Genomic DNA, 17654 nt, shown 5'->3' on the forward strand with positions numbered 1-17654 from the left:
TAACTCGGGATTCCCCAAACCTCTGCTCTGCAGCAGAGCTGGATGCTGCTGTGGAGGCTGGGAAGAGCCCTTGTGGGTGCATAATGTGAGTTCACAACCACCATTACCATCATTTTAAGGATGCAAAAACAATATGCTGATTAATAGAGTTTAGGTAGCTGTTAGAGCCACCCTCACACCCTCCCTGGGAAGGTCCATATGAAATGTTATTCCCTTGAATGGAGGACTTGTGTAAGAGTGATTCACAGCAGAAAAGTTGAATAAAACACAAAGCTTGCTTATTTCAGTGAGTTACATGGATGTTTACAACTGCTTTGAACTGGGAAGAGCTGCAATAAGATCACACTGTTGTCCTTTCTGCAAGCTGGCTGAGAGATCAGTTTAAGGAAAGGACAGTCCTCCAGAGCAAATGAGTTTGTGTAGAGTTTTAAAAGCACTTAGAGCGTTTCAAAAGGCCCTTGTTCAACCTACACCTAAAAAGGCTGTAGCTGTGTTTGTGGTTTACTCCCTGGCAACTCCATTTCTGAATTTGTTGTGGTCTTGTGACACTGAATAAAAATAATCTTTATAATCTTGTCTGTGGTGGCCTGAGCTACGTGACAGACTCTTTTCCTCCCAGCTCTATGCTGAAACAGAGAACTTCCCTGAGCAGCTAAACTCTGCTCATCAATGGAGGAAACTCAAGGAGCAACAGAGACCCAAGCACCTTCTTGTCCTCCTACACCTTCCTTGATTCTCAAGATGCCTTTTTTAATATCCCTCCACCAGTTCCCAGATATCCATGGATTTTTCACAGCACTCCCCTTCCTTTATTGCCACACCTAATTCTGTTGCTAACATCTCATGTTAATCACGTAAATTATAGTGCCAGTTATGGTTTTTTTTCTCATAAACCCCTGTTTTCATCTGTGCCTGGACACCTTTCCCCCTTGTTGGTTCTCTCTGTCCTCACTCTCCCCTTCCCTTCCTCACTTTGCCTTGGGGCAGTTGCTTGCAGAATCAGCACTGTTTTTTTCCTAGAATCATTCAGCAAACTGACCTATTTCCCAAAGTTGATCTGGCTAATTCCTCTCACAAACCATAACTGTTTCTTCTGACCTTTAAAAGGTGTAAAGGTCTTTCTCATGCAACCTGGTTTTGTAGCAATGAGCCACCCAAAGTCACCATTCTTTCCACTACCACTAACTGTACTTTCCATGTTCATTCCTGGATAAAATCTCTAAATTTCTAATAAAATCTTAGTAGCTGTTACCCACCTGTGCTGAGGTTTGCTACCTGAAAGCAAATGGCTACATGAAAGATTGAGCTGGAGGACTGCAGAAAACACCCCCCATCTCTGTCTCCATCATTAAAATAGCTATGGAATTAGATAGTTAGACCAAACAAGAAATTGAAGCAGATGTTGGCCGGTAAATCCCTTCACCTCAAAAGAACAGATCCAATGTTTAGTAGGGAAAGGATAAAAAGGTTGGGATTTCTTTCCAGGCAATGTAATAAATGTTTTACCAGCCCAGATGGCTGCAGGGTTCAGGCAGTTACGTATCTCCAGGCATCTTGGAAAAAGGTGAAGGACTGGGGGTCTAAGGCTTTCAGACAGATTTTTCAGGAGCAAAACTCTCTTAAGTCCTTCAGAGGGCTTTGGCATGAGCTTTTCCTATTACACTGTTAAAACCAGAAGATGACTTGATACTAAAGTGAAGGCAGTAAATACCTGTGGAGCATGAAGCAGCCCCAGGGTGAGCAGAGCATTTTACCCACAGCAGCTGCTTCAGAAGTCTTACTTGTTTCCCACACCCTGTTGCATTTGGATTTGGGAAGTAATCTCCTGGCAAAGCCTCGCGGCTGGCAAACCCTGCAGGAAGATTTGTCACCTGCATCACAAAGCTGCACAAAATCTTTCATGGAAGGAGCAAAGGGAGCTTTATCAGGAGAAAGGTGGCAGACTGATGGATGCAGCCATAGCAGCAGTTAAAAATGTGTCACATCTATTCCTTAGCTTGCCTGTTAAGAGGGTTTAATTCACTGAGAATTTATAAAGGAGAAATAAGTGCCCAGCATGTAATAATCATGATAGAATACTACAGATAGTTTAAATCTGTTTTTTCTATAGTCTATCACAATTAATTCTCTAGTTACTAACAGGAAATAATTTCTGTGGAAATGGCTGAAGTAAAACTACATAAAGTGTGATACTTTCTTGATAATTTCCAGTTTTCCACTGGCATTTGGAAGAATGTCACTGAAGCATGTCACACTCAGACAATTTAGAAACAAGGGAACCTTTTCCAAACCTGCCAGCCTCACCCTCATGTTTTTGGTTTGTTTTTTTTTAAATCAAGGTGTCCATTCTTCACAAGATCAGCTGTGATTCAGAGAAACTGCAAACATGCTTCCATCAAAACCAAATACAGTGTGGCTTTATCATCACTGACAGAAGACCCCTGAAAAGCCAAAAGGATAAGCTGTGGAACCTTTTTTTTTTTTGCAGGTAGAGCCCACAGATGTTGCCTGAGATCCATTGTCATGCATCAGACATTTATTCCACAGCCATGGTCCCTCTCTAATACCTGTCCAGCCACAGATTTGGGGGTGAGCACCTGCACAAACCTGTTAAAGTCTCCCCACTTCTACTGACCTCAGCTGTAGTGAAACGGGAAAGAGCTCTGGAGCCAGGAGCTCTGATGTGTCAAACCACTTCCTACACACGAAGGCACGCTCTGCCACACCGAGCATTGAGTTTGGTTTCCTGGATAAAAGACTAATACCTGAACAGAAAGCAGCCTTTCTTCTTTCCTGTGGAGCCAGCAAAACGATGATTTGCTGACCAAAGCCCTCGCTGCACACGTCGGTGACGCTCCCAGACAGACTCATCAGGCAGTAACCAGCTCTTTGGCTTGGTTGGCAACAGCTCATCACTTCTGAGAAACTTCATCCTCAGAGGTGCGGAGAAAAGATGTGGACAAGTCCCATGGAACTCAAGTGGCTTTTGATGTGGCTCTTGTTTGGATTCATCAAGGGGCTCAAGGCAGGTAAAGGACTCTTTTTACCTTTTGGGAAGGGAAAATATGAATTGGGGTTTTTTTGTGGCTGTTAAAGGGTGTTCACAACATCCTGACTCCTTTCAGCAAAGGAAAAATGTTAAGGAGCTTAAGGAATTTATTATTCTAAGGAAATGAGAGAAATGGGTTTTGTGCCCACAAACTGTCAACTGCAGAAAATCCAGAGCTTTAGAGGATATTTTTTGTCTGACTAATATATGTATCCTCCAACCCATCACTGGAACAGTGGGAAGATCAAAGCAGCCTGAGGCAGCCCTTTGAATTTGCTTTTTCCATTTTGCTTGTAACTTTAGGAAACATAAAAATAGACACCGAAATGCCAGTACCCCTGTAGGTAAAATTGATGGCAATGCTATTAGTTAAAAGATACCATCCAAATTTGCTGTGGGTACTATAGACATGAAATATTTTTTCAGCCATGGCTCTCAATCAGCAGTGCCTATAAATTGTGAATGGAGACAGCTAATCCAATTCAGCATAATTTGACACATTTATAAATGGTGACACTGCTTAGATTTGGCTTATTTGTTGTGACAAGTGTGTGCACTGAGAAATGGTCTGGTGATACATTAGTGTATTTAAATTTAAACTGCCTTGTTCGAAGGGGGGGAAAAATATCTTCCATTTTCCGTGCTCCATAAATGTGATATTTCCTTCTGTGTCTGATGATGATGTCCAGGCTGAGAGGTATGAACAGACACAGCCTAAGGCAGGCTCTCAGATATGCTGGTAGTGTAACTGCTGATGGATCATCTTGAGCAGGGCTGGGAATTTTCCTTGGGGCTGGCCATCTCAAGGGAAGAGTGTGTTGCTAATGACCAAACTCATTAATGCAGGAAGGACCTTCACAAATGTTGAAGCCCCAGGTGATTTTATTCTTGTTATTTTGCCAGTAAATGCTGCACCTTCTCCTGCATGGGGCATTTTCACTGCCAGATGAGGTGCCAGAGCCCACAGGAAGCGTTTGGTGCTGCGTGCAGGAGCAGCACCGTGAGATGCTCAGCCAGAGATGTGTCAGTGGGATCAGTTCTGGGATGAGTCAGGTCCCCCAGATCACACTTTCTGTATTACTGTGCCTGGAACATGTTGTGAAATTTCTTGCAGGCAGATCTCGTTTATCAGAAATCTCTCTGGTTTTTTGGAAAAAAAATCGAGCCGTGTCAGAGCAGTTGCATTTTATGGTATTCGATGTGATTTTATTCACCACTGAATGAATAAATGCCTAGTATTGCATTCTCTACTGTATTTCTAAGCTCTTCTTTCCTCAGCTTCCTGTACTTATTTTCAAGGTCTCTCTCAAAGTTTAAAGATAATATTTATATATATATTTGCAATTTCTTCCTGCAAATAATATGCTAAAGTAGAAACACCACCTTTGACCAATTTAGGGGTTTTTAATCATAGACACACCCAAGGTGTTGTGGCTGTAAGACCCGTTGGTTTTAATTCCTTAAGGGAGGATCAACAAGGAGACCTAGGAATAGACATAAGCAAAGCAAAGGGAAAGAGGCTGGGTCAAACTGGTCAAAAACCAACCAGGCCTCAGCACATACAGTGCTTTTTTTATTATTTTGCCTCAGTCTTTTCAGCTCATCCCAGCACTGCAAGTTTAGGTTTGTAAATAGATCCAGCCCCAGATGGTGTTTGGCAAAATGCACTATCAGGAATAAATGTAATTAGAGGAAAAAGAAAATAAAAAGCCTTTGTTTTACAGAACAGTTTCACTGATGGTTCTCAAAGTGTTTTGAGAGGGCAAAGTCCTGGGGGACTGGGGAAGTTAAGGCATGGGATGATCATTTATTAATTTACTAAAAATTAAACCACACCTTAGTACTAAAAATAAGAGAAATGCTGATTTTCCTGTGAGGAGCATCTCATTTATCTCCTTTATTCTGCACAGCTGCCTAGAAGCTGTAGGCATGGGTGAAGCCTGAAGTGAGGGTCAAACACGAGGTAAAAGCTGTGCTCCTACAACCTTTCCATCTTGCTGTTCATCATACAGGGATACACTGAGTAGATTTGCAAGTTAAACCTGGAAAGGATTAAAACTCACAAAAGAAGGAATTTCATTCAAGTGAATCTCATTCACACAAGATGGGTACCAGATCTCAGTCATGTAAATGAGAGGAATTTCTTTCCCATTATACTTGCATATTAGTGCTGGCTCCCATGGATTTGAAATGCAAAGCAGAATACATTAAAGTTGTCAAACATGGACAAGAGATTCTTGTAAGATCAACTAGAGAGCAAATACCTTTATAAACCTTTCAGCTACAGTGGCCCTCAGCAACAAAGGGCTCAATATACAGCTGCAATTTAAAAAATGTTAAAAAATGTTTTAAAAGTGTGATCCTGCTGAGGAAAAGCAGATATTACAGACAGAGATGCTGCAGTACCTGCTTCTTCAGCTGGACGCATTGTTTTCCCACCTCATCAGAGGTGAAATGTTATGTCCTTTTTCCTTCTATTGCAGAAAAAAATCCACTCTGTATCTACTTCTAGAAAGCCACTGCTTCTGCCTTTGTTCCCTGTTGCCTTCAGAGTGTTGTTATTTTGGCTCCCCTACATCCTCGATGTTCAGCTATGTCTGCCCTGTTTTCCCTGTTGCATTAATGCTGTCTTCACAGTCCAGCTTCTGGGTACTTTCTACTCACGGATTCCATTCCCTGACCTTGGTCCTGAATTTTGGAACAACGTGGCTCACTGAGTCTTTGCTCCATCTCCTGCAACACTTCCCCAAAACTCACATTTCCAAAGTCCTTCCATGGCTTTCCTCACTTGGCTCCCTATTCCTCAGCCCTGCCAGGGGAGCAGCACTCTGTCACCTGCTGCTTTTTCTTGATGTTCTTGATTTGTAAAGTGTGAGCCCTCACATGAAGAATATATAACCCTCTCTATGTGGAAAAATATTTCATGCATGACGAGGTCAGAAAAATTCTTGCCATGTGTAGAAAATTTCCATCACACTTTTGGGGGAAAAGTTCCATGACCATGCTAAGTCCCTAAGTCAGGTGAGATGAGTCCTTAGGCCACAGTTGAAATAGAAATTTCCCCAGTAGACCTTTTTTTTTTTTTTTTCCCCAAGACTGGGACACACACTTGTTAGACCATTCAATTATTTTCAGAGAGGATATTCTCTACTGCCCTTTCAGCCCTACAAAAGGCAAGGCTGAGAAAGTTCCAGACAAAGGAAAGAATCTGAACCCTCTGATGCTGTTTAAAAAGACAATTTTTTGTTTCCTTTTAGATGAGAATACCAAAGACATGTGTGTTACTGAGGTTATCTCTTTAAGCAAAAATGTCACACACCAAAACAAGGCTTTCACATATGATATTCTCAAGACTTGGCTCTGTTCTGCTACAAAACCATGTACCGTGGTTGCATGTAGAGAATCTGAGCTCTGCGGCTTTACCGCGGAACCAAGGATGTTATAAACACCCAGAAACAAAAACAAACGTTCCCCATTCTTCACTTAGTGCACTTTCTATGCAGTGCACTGTGCCCGGGCTAGTTTTCCTCCCTCTCCCTCTTTCCTAATGTTCCCACTTCCGATTCCACATTTTGAGTCCAAGTCCCCAACCCAGTGTCCCTGCTAGGGCAGGTGTGAGATCCATCAATGCATCAGGTAAACCACTCTGATTATCAATGTGAGCATGGAAGAACGTTCTCCCACCCCTGCAGCTGATAAAAAGAAAGAAGCACATTTAAGCTTTGCTTTGGAGAAGGTAAATTAGGTGTCTGCTGTGCTCTAGAGAGGTTTGCCCAGTTCCAATTCTCACAGGAGCTAAGAAGGCACATGCCAGAGGCTAAATTATGCTTAGCATGACAAAGCTTAGTCCACTGTCCAACCAAGTTTAGCCTTGCTGTATATGGAATTTTTTTGCATTAGATTCTACTGCCTTGGTCAATGGCAAATAGCTGGTCAGCAGGATTAAGCCAAGAGATATGAGAAGTGCATTTCTCCCAAACCCAGTTTTCTATGGTCCTAGAGCTCCTGCCAGTTCATATTCCAGTTTATTTTACATTGTCTTTCCAACAGAGACATTTTCTGGTACAGAAAACTCAGCAGGCACTGAACTGCCAAATCCTTAGAACAGGACATTCCTCTTCTCCACTGCTGGGAATATTCAAACCCACCTCCTGCCCTGTAAGGCTGATCTCTCCTTCATTGCTGTTCGTATTAAAACTTGTGCCTGGTCATTTCATCTCCACTGTATTTCCGTCACTTACTCTGCAGACTCACTACTACTCAAAATATATTTTTAAGATAGTCTCTCTATAATCTAAGGTACAGCTAAATTAAAAATCTCACCAGCAAATTACAGTAAAGTTGGGGTCTGTACCCCAACTCCACAGCTGGGATCTCTTCCCATCTTGCAAATCCACATAAGCAATAAATGACATTAATAGGAGGGGAAAGAATCCTGCAGAGCTGAGGCTTGCTTGTTAAAGGATCCTTTGGGAATAAGTTTTATAGTTAGAAAAAGTTCATTACCATTTCAGTCCTGTTGTTGGTATCAACTCCTTCGCTTTGCCTGTATCAGTTTCATCTTCAGGAGACTGCACCATTCAGAGAGCACAGTTTCACACAGCACATAAATCCCCAGGGCTGATTTAGCTTTTCAGGCACAGCTGGGGAAATATCTTCATTTTGGCCTGGTTTGATTTGTTGGTGTCCCTGGGGAGAGGTGCTCTTCATCTCTGAACTGGGCAGGTGTGTGCAGTGCCTGGTTTCTTCCACTGCTTCTGCCCAAGTCTTCAGAACATCCAGCTTCTACCAATCCCATTTTACTGCCTTTGTAGTAAGGGGAAAATCGTCCTATTTTTGCACCTTGCTGTTTTAACTCGACATCAGAATAATGTCAGCACTGGTGACACATGGCCATGTGATAGAGGAAGTTCTGAGTTTAGGTTATTGTGGTGTGACTCACCGTCTGTGTTTTACCTAGCACTAAAAATACCTGTTAAAATTTTCCCCACTCACTTCTTGTGGACTAAAGGTGTTGTTCTGATGCCTCATCTAACACTGCTCTGCCAACTCAGACATGGAAGAGAAACAGGCAGGAGGGTTTCGTGAAGCCTTGTACTGCCAGCACACCCACTAAGAGCAGTTTTGTGGTTGGGTGAGTGACGTATTTGAATGGGAAGCGTGAGGGAAGAAACCTAAAAGAACTGCTGCTGATTTAGCTGCTGGGTTTCTTTCCCTCAGTTATCTCCTGTGTGGTATCTGACAGCTCATGTGGAAATCCCAGAGGCCCTGAGACATCTTAAATGGCATCAGACACCCTAGCTCACACATATCTGTTGGCTCAGATGACAGAGCTTGAAGGTCTCAAAAAACTTATCAAACTTAATTTGGGGAGCACTCCAGCAGAAACAATACTACTTTTAAATTCTTATGTTTCATGGCTATTGTCTGAATTCACAAGTCTCCTTCTAATTCCAAGGGTTTGTCTCCTTCCACTCCATCATAATAATTGAAACCACCTCCAGAATTTCCGCAAATGCTATAGGCACCAAAAATCCATTGATATGGGGAGAAACAGAAATTCACATCTGCCTTAGGAGAGCTATGTGTTCTCATAATTCTGCAGCTGACAGAAGGGCAAAATCCCCATGAACACAATTACACCAACCTCTCTGGCCCATTTAGTACCTCGAAGTGCAGAGAAATAGAGTCCCAGGACACTTTTGGGGTGTGGGAAGTGAGAATGGTAGGTAGGAGCTGATGAATTTTGTGAATGAAGGAAAGAGAGAACAGTGGACATCAGGATAGAAAGAGAAGGAAATAGTGGCACACAACACCTTGTCATGGGGATGAAAAATTGGAATATGTGGGAAGGGAAAATGAAGAGGCAAACAAAACCTCGAGATCTCAAGGCAGTGTGAGGGCAATATTTTCAACAAATAATAGCAGGAGTGCAACCCTGGAGCAGCTATGGAGGGACGCAGAATCCAGGGAAATCTGGGCTGTGCAAAATTGAGCCACCACAGGCTGTGAGGCAGCCTGTGTTATGCCCAGATGTGCTGGCCTTTTTAAAGATTATTATTTTCATGTCAGGTGAACTCAAATTGATTGACCAATTCCCAACAAAACAGCAAAACAGCAAAAAAAAAACCCCAGACCAAACCAAAAAACAAACAAACAAAAACCCACCAAAAAAAAAAAAAGGCAAAATTAAAAAGAAAAAAGCGCAAAGCTATTCTTTGCTAAAAATGTAAAAAGTCAGAAATCTAATGAAGGAGCATACCTACCCTGCCATTCCCTATTCCCTGGCTTCTTCCCATCCCTTGGCTCTTTTACCACTCATGCAACAATGATGTTGATTTTTTAGGGGCAAACCATGCAGTTTCCTTGGGCACAGAGATGGAATGAAGTTTTAGGCACAATTCACTCCAGAGGTCAGTACTGTCCAGACCTCACCAGGTCTGCATCCTCTCTGCAGTCTTCCCACATTATTCCAGGAGGTCCCATGACATGAAACTGAAGAAAGACATGGAGGTGCTGGAACATGTCCAGAGAAGGGCAGTGGAGCTGGGGAAGGGTCTGGAGCACAAGTCTGATGGGATCTGGGGGGGCTCAGCCTGGAGAAAAGCAGGCTCAGGAAGGACCTTTTCACTCCCTACAACTCCCTGCCAGGACGGTGCATGGGTTACATGCTGAGTGCCTACTTTTTCTAGAAAGATGAGTAAAAACCAAATAAAGAGAAGCACCTCTGAAGGTATATAAGATATTTTGAGACAATTAAGAGTAATCATAGTGAAGGGTATCTTGCAATATCCATATTCATGCACGGCTCCTCACCAGTATGAGGACTGGTACAATAAACCCAAAAGCCAATGACTTTGATATCAAACACATTCGTGAGGAGCTCTAGTATGGGAGGAGAAGCCAGTGTTTTGAAGGGTTATGAATGGTTACTAAGGAGAAAGTTCTTGAAAATGGAAGCAAAATATTTGATGTGACAATGAAGCTGTTAAAAGTTAAAGGGAGGCAGGCAGAAGGTCACAACAAGACCTGGGAAAGTCATCTTTCAAAATTCTTTGTGGATCAGGGAAAGGAATATGGTTGTAAAGGCCAAAGAAGATACTGCAGTTATTTAGATGTGAGAAGACAAGAATTTGAGCAATGTGGATGAAAATAAAAGGCTGGATCCGAGGAAGGTTGTGTGTGATCCAGCTGCAATGTGGATGTTCACCATGTCCCAAGTGCACCATTTCTGCACAATCTCTGTCTGATGTGTGCAGGTTCAGAAGAACCCAACATTAAATCATCAATTAAAAGAATGCTTCCCCTTTATGATGAGTAGGTTAAATGTTGTGGGTTTTCTTAAGAAGAGACTAATGAGTTGTAGGTTTGAGTGCCTTGTGCTGAGATTCAGATCTGCAATCTGCTTCAAAGAGGCTTTTGAAGTCTTGAGGGAAACAAGCTTTTAGCTTTCAGGGAAAGTGAGAGTACATGATCTCAGCTTGCTGCTGATCTGATAACTTTTTAATTTTAATCACCCTGACAGTCTGTGGTAAAACATGTGGTTAACTATTTCGGGTGCAGTCACTTCTCTCAAAGCCACAGTCTGATGTAGTTTACAAGGCAAATCCTTTGATAACACAAAGGTACAAGGGGATTAAAACAACCCTTATGCAGATTAGCTGTTAAACTATGCTCACATACTTTTTCATTGTTGCCTTCTTCAAACTTTGTGACTTTTACTAAACAGCACGACAATGTAAAGTAAAAAGGGCAGAAAATAGCAAAGTGAGGAAATGAAAGAAAAGGGCATTGCAGGGCTGGGGCTGGGAGTCACTGGTTGAGTCGCTGTTGGTCTTTCAAGGAGAAGGCACTTTGGGAGTCAAGGGCAGACTCCAAATGATGAACAGCTGTTAGGGACCCAAGGGTCTTTCGCAGTCATTCCTGCTGGTTGCTACGGCTGCATTAATTATGGCTGCAGAAAATGTGAGGATATGGTGACTAAGAAATTTCAATCCTAATAGCTGTTACTGTTGTGCATAAGCATAAAGGACCATGGTTCATGCACCCAAAGATCCAGAATGCCAGCCCTGGTACAACCAGACTGATCTTTTAATTTCACAGCCTTTAGGCCTTAAATAATCATTAAGTCGTGCCTTTATCAACTTCTAGGTCTCCAGCTCAGCTTGAGCAGGCTTTTCAAGTGCACTGAAATGATCTAACTTAATTCATTCCAACTGATTGAGAAGTATATTTAGATATGATTTGCTGATGACACGACACTTCACATCCTTGTTTTGGGACAAGATATATTTAGGTTTACAAACTTATTTCACAGTAAGCTGCTCTTTGGTGTCCTCAGACAGAACTGAGTCTACGCCCATTCCAAATCTTTGCTTGTAGATGATTGCAACTTTTAATTGCTTGCTTTTGCCTATTGTGCCTCATTCCATAGACTCAGGGCAGCACACTCTGGTGCAGGCAGCTGCTCTCCAAAATGAGTGTGCACACCTTCATTAAGAAAATATTGATAGTGTTTCATGTTGCCCATCTGCTGGACATGTCTGGTATTGAGAATGGGGAAGTTCTTGATGCATAAAGTAGAATGCCAGGCTGTCCTGATTCTCAGGCTTTCTATTTGCAGAGATGTGTCCACGTCTTCCAACAACTGAATTTGTTGATGTTACTGCTGAAATGTATCCACTACAGACCAAACTGTACTATGAGTGTCACCCTGGCTATTACAGAGAACGTGGTTTATACCCAGGAATTCAGTGTAAGAGTGAACAGCAGCGTGCTGTTTGGAAATACAGGGAATTTAAATGCCTTGGTGAGTGAGCATTGTCTTTTTTCTATACATAGAGGTATTTTTCCAATGTGTTACTTGGTATAAAACACAACTGGGCATTAACAAAAGATCTTTCATGCTTATCTCTCTAAGTTAAAACTTGAAACAGTTCTATCCCACCTCCAAAAGTTTGAGTGTTCTGGCTTTGTTCTGATATTTGTCCTGCTGTAACTCAGCAATTGTAACTTCTCCACAGTTAAGAAAAATTTTTCATCAATGGCTCCCATGATGGAGTTAGAACTTACACAGAAGCCAGAAAGAGAACCAAGGAGCCCTGCACCCCAGAAGCAAGAAGAACTTTCAGAGTTCAAGCAAAAAGGTAAATAAGAACTCATTCAATACTGTAACACTTCTCCTGCTGATTTCCATGGTGTGGTGTGAAAATGGTGAGTAATATTTAATTGTTTTGCAGACAGAGGGAAAGAAACAATTGCTGTAATATCTTGGCTGAACAAGTGATATGGTGTAAGCAGATGAGTATTTTATGTCCTGACCAAGAATTAGAAAGGCTTGGTATATCCTGCTTGTCTGTATTTTCTAAGAGCACAAGATTTTCAAGAACAAAAGCAGTATGCAAAATCTGTCTGCTTTAACTGTGTGCTGCCTTGTGCTCCCACAGGTTTCTGTGGTCCTCCCAAGACGGTTCCACATGCCTCCATAAGGCTGCCTCCACAGCATTACGTGGGACAAGTCTTACATTTCAGATGCCAAGCAGGTTATGATAAGAGACCCCCCACCTTTGGCAGCAGGACGTGCAAGAAGGTAGACGGCAAAATCATCTGGACACCTCTTGATATGAGATGCACCAATGACAGCAACCAGTGGCCACCACAGACCATTGGGCCAGGTAAGATGGTTGTGATTACGCCACATCAGTGTCATTACCTGCTCATGGGGGGGTCCAGACCCCACAACTGTTGTGGGGAGAGTGGGAGCTTCAAAAAAGTTTACTAAAGAAGCCCTGCTGCTGACTCTGAGGGGAAGAAAGAACTCCCTTGTGTATTTAAATGTCTTCACAGAAAGGGGTTTAAATGATGATAAATCTTTCCTTAGCCTCAGATTTTGGCAACAGTTTAAGGAATCACTTTGTTCTGCAAGTTTAATTGATGACAAATCAGATGTATTTATATAAAAATGAATATTTATTAAGACAAATGAACAGACAGGAGATAACAGATGAAAGATCTTAATCAGATTTACTCACTACGGAGTATAAAATTTAAAGAACTACTAGTAGATTATAGCATAATATAAAACAGTGCACTGGATCAAGGTACCTATATTATAGCCAGCAAAAGAAATAGTATTGTTTAGGAGTCAAATGTAATTTACCACTAAAATGACGATAATCTACAGAGATTCCTTCACTTAATCCCTTAGGAAGTAACTGTGAAATAGATGTCCCTACTCAGAGGAGAAACTCTACACGTTTCCAGGAACATGTACAGATTTCTGCCTTGTGAAATTTTGCTGTGGCTTTTATGGCTGTAAAATGAATGGCTGTCAGAAATTCAGCCTTTCTTGTCATATCTTCAAAAGTAGGATGTTTATTGGCAGCTGGGGGATGCCAGACCAGTGTTAACTCCATGTGGCCAAAATAACTCACTACAAGACAGCTTGTCCTGTTTATCTGACTGGTTAACAAACAGTGGATAAGCTCTTGTGGGGGGTAAGATGCCTTACTACAAGGTGGACAGTCCCAGCTGTCCACACCCTTTGCAGTCCTCAGGCTTCCAGTACCCTCCCAACCTCCTCTGAGGCAGTGAAGTGCAATGGGATGAAATTTAAAGAGGTGGAAGCCAATGCAAGGACAGTATGAGAGGACTTTTCCTACCAACAGACTGGAAAAAAAAGGCTTTTCACCAGTACTTCCTTTAAGAGGAAATTAATCATGCAGAAGTGTAGATGTCTACTGCACAGATGGCCACATCTGAGCTGGGCTGGCTCTAAAACCAACAGAGGGAATAGGTGTTGATGGTGCTCTGTCAGCTGCTCTATTTTACACCTATTTGAGATGAAATGAGCCCTGTGAAGCCTTGTTTCTGCCCAGTGCCTACAGCTGAGCCTCGGTGACTACCTCAGAGGCCACATCTGTGGAACAGTGGGTGAGGAGCATTCTGGCCCTTGTGACCTTACCAGACCACTGCACACCCTGTTTCAGCATCAACCCAGGACTTTCTCTCCTATTTCACAGATCTGTTTCCCTGTGTTGCCTGGTTCAGAGTGTTCCAGGTAGGGTAATCACAATTTGTTGTCTGGTCTTTCCTCTTCCATCACAACACCAGACTTTTTTCCATTGAAAATATCACTTGGTGCTATCAGGATGAAGGAACTTCTTGCTGTGATGGAAATAACCCACCAACAACCCAGCCCCAGAAAATAATACAGCCTTTTGAAATTACAAGTATTTTAAAATTAAAAATACCTTAAAATTTTTAAACTAGGATTGTGAAAAACATGAGACTGGACAATGAAAAAAACCCCTTGGCCTTTAATTCAGCAGAACAATAATTCCAGTTTCCTGCAAAGTGCTCTCAAACCTGAACAAGATCTTGTCCTGGCAAGTAGAGCACCAAATATTTATTTCCCTAAAGTGTTGCCTTTGTCTTGGTTATGATGTGATGTCTATAATGAGGTTGAATAAGGAATATACTCCCCTTTCTCAGTTCTCCTTCAGCATTCAGCACAAAGAAATTTATCAAGAAACTTCTATTACAGGACATCTTGTGAAAAATCTGTCCATATCTCATACTGGGGCAAGTTCAGAGCTTCCTTTTCAGGATAAGAGAGAAATTCAATTAATTTCTTGCACCAGGGAAGTTTTGGCTTATATTTCTGGGCAAAAACAGGTCCTGGCTGAAACCATGTTTCCAAATCCTAACTTGGCACCTTGAAAGTCACCCTTCCAGTCTCATATGAAGTAAAGATCTTGATGGATCCCATTCCAGTTCACTTCATGCCCACCATTAACAGGTATCAGATCAGCACATGTGTTGATATCTAGGCTGGAAAGATCTAGTGATGGCCAAGAAACAAAGATGGCAATTTTTAAGTGTTCTCTGCAGAGGGAGAGCTGTCAGACTCTACCCTTGGCACTGCTTTGGTGCTGGAACAAGCTGGCTCTTTGCCTGCCTCTGTCCTCATCACTGCTCTGGTGTTCTTCATCTGAAGAGAGAATTGATACAAAAATCAAGAATTTCTCTCTCTTCATAGGTTTCACTCTTCTGTCCACTTTCTCTTCCTCATCGAGGACACTGCCAGTGACAGGTATGCCATTTTCTTAAAAACTTCACTCCATCACCCAGAGCACTTACTTGGTCTTTCAGTTTGTTGTTCTATTCCAAAGAGATCCATTTCTGTCAGAAGAGCTACTAAATATACTGCAAGACACATCTATATCCATGTATTGTGTGAGAAGTTAGTGAAGACAGTATAAACTGATTGTTTAAGCACTTAAGCTTTTATAAAGAAATTTTCAAAGACTCATGTAAATGTAATGTAAATGTAAAAGAAAATGGATCAACCAAAAGCCTGTTTTTTAAATGGAGCCATTTTCAGATTCTTCTCTGAGACTTTCTGTGAATTCATTGAACCACTTCAACTGGAAAAAAGCAGGGGGAAAAAAAGTAAATATTTAAATGCTAAGTTTTTTTCTCATTTTCAAAGGAATAAAAAAAAGATGGGCAAATAGAACATTACTTCCCAGCTAAAGCAGTGCATTTAGATCAGTCTGAAGTGATTTTCTTCTCTCCCTTCCCCATCTTCCACTCAGCCATTAGCTGATGAAATAGAAATTGTGTCTTACTGTGCATATGCTCAAGCCTTTGCACAAGGGCTCTTGATTCCAGCTGGAGTCTGTAGAAAACTGTAGTGCACATTATGATAAGGAGGAATAATGGAGTGAGGTGAAGGAAGGAAAGGAGGAGTTTTGCAAACCAGAGACCACAACATCAGTAGTCCCTGGTTATTTGGCTGTGGTCAATCTCTCTCCATTGCCCAAGTCCCCTCTGTCTGGGTCCTGGAAGCAATGGGGAAACATGGAAAAATTCCTGCCTCTGGGCACAGGGGCAAGATGAGGCCCTATCCCTGATCTTGCATGTTTCTCCCAGCTGGCGTAAATGCAATAAATAAGATAACTGCAAGTGCTAACCATATTGGTTTTCTGATTTTACAGCTATCTGGTTGGTTCTGCTTATCATTCCCACTGTCTTGGTGTGACTCACCAAGCAGACAATAAGGTAAGTGGGACACAACGAGGAAAATGGGAAATCTAAGCAAAAAATCCCTAGAGGTGAAAGAGTTATCAGCTGGATCAGCCTCTCCCTATTGCACTGCTTAGATTTCTGGACAGCTTCTTTGGTGTTAAATATGACCCAGGATTTTGGGATTGTCTGATTCAGCTGTTAAATACTGGCACAAGAAAAGGAGGAATCAGAGCTTTTGAAATAAAAAAATCTCAGAACAAGTTGCCCAGAGAGGTTGTGAACTCCTCATCCCTGGAGGTGCCCAGGGACAGGTTGGATGGGGCTTGGAGCAACCTGGTCTAGTGAAACGTGTCCCTTCCCATGGCAGGGGGTGGAACAAGATGGACTTTAAGGTGCCTTCCAACCCAAATCATTCTGTGATTCTATAATTCTAAAAAGCTGGACAAATTCTTTGTCCCAGCCATTGTGGAACTGAGAATGGCAGTTCAAATAATGAGTGGGAGGTTAATTCTGTGGGAAATTTAAGGTTAATTATGCAAATATGTTGTTTCAGATAGATTATGCAATCAGTCTTTTTCACTCTGGCCAAACTGTGGGAAGTCTGGGGGAGCATCTGCCACCACAACCACGTAATTCTGTTTCCTTCATCCCCCTGATTTCAGAGCTGTGTCATAACAACTTTGTACTTCAGATTTATTTCAGTCTGGCCTCCTCCCTGTTTCTGTTACTACACTGAGGTGCACCAAGGCTATTCCTGTTCACAGGATCCCCAGCCTAGTTAAGCCAGGATGTCCCTATCTGACATTTGGGAATTCTCCTCTTCTCCTCTCTCTTTGCTAATCTTTGTCCTCATTTCTTTTCATGTTCCTTACTAATTACTGATACTTCTTAGCTGAATGGGGTTTTTTCTTGAAAAGTGAGAAGGGAGGACCTCATGAAATCACATCGGAAGTGGATTTTTGTCAATTCATGACTAGACAAAGCCATATAAAATGTAAACAGTGCTTTGAAATATGCTTTAGTGAAGATGGTCAACTATGGTGCAGATTGCCTGGGCCATTGTAGGATTTCTGAAAATGGTTGGGTGAAAAAGTGTCAAGAATGATCTACATTTTACTGGCTCTGTGGTGGAACAAATGGTGAAATAGCCAATCCCAGATGAAATAGTAACTGACAAATGAAAGAGTTACTGATATCCTAAATGGTGTCTTCTGCAAAAAATACTCTGTTGTTTCTCATAGTAAATATAGAAGAAGCCATAGAACACCAGCTTCTTCCCACCTGTAGTAAAGTCTTTTTCCCATTGTAGGGAAGACTTCTCAGGGAATCGTGGCATTCAGATGCAAACTCATGGAATTAATGACTTGCCACAGAAGAAACCAGATTGTACCAGCGACTCCAAGAGCAGCAGTGCCAAATGAGGAGAAAGCCTGGACACTCAAATCCAACGTGTGAAGGAGGCAGAAGATGTTATGGCTTAATTGTTACGGGGACAATGTGACTTTCCACCTACAGAGTGCTGGGAGGAGGAGGGCATCCTATCGCTGACAGATGGGGGAAGAGCCCTGCCTGA

The 17654-nt window shown here is 42.1% G+C and overlaps 1 protein-coding gene across 1 annotated transcript; it reads left to right on the forward strand.

Moving 5' to 3' along the window:
• Window positions 1-2953: 2953 nt before the first annotated feature.
• LOC309572245 (interleukin-2 receptor subunit alpha-like) lies at window positions 2954-16094 on the forward strand (the record flags this gene model as incomplete). The annotated part of the gene is made up of 6 exons (XM_082280378.1): window positions 2954-3029; window positions 11673-11858; window positions 12073-12195; window positions 12496-12723; window positions 15090-15143; window positions 16051-16094. The coding sequence occupies 6 exons, from the start codon at window positions 2954-2956 to the stop codon at window positions 16092-16094; spliced, it is 711 nt and encodes a 236-aa protein (XP_082136504.1).
• Between the last annotated feature and the right edge of the window lie 1560 nt (window positions 16095-17654).

The sequence above is a fragment of the Coloeus monedula genome (assembly GCF_965178545.1).
Source record: "Coloeus monedula genome assembly, chromosome: 4".
Lineage (NCBI taxonomy): Eukaryota > Metazoa > Chordata > Aves > Passeriformes > Corvidae > Coloeus > Coloeus monedula.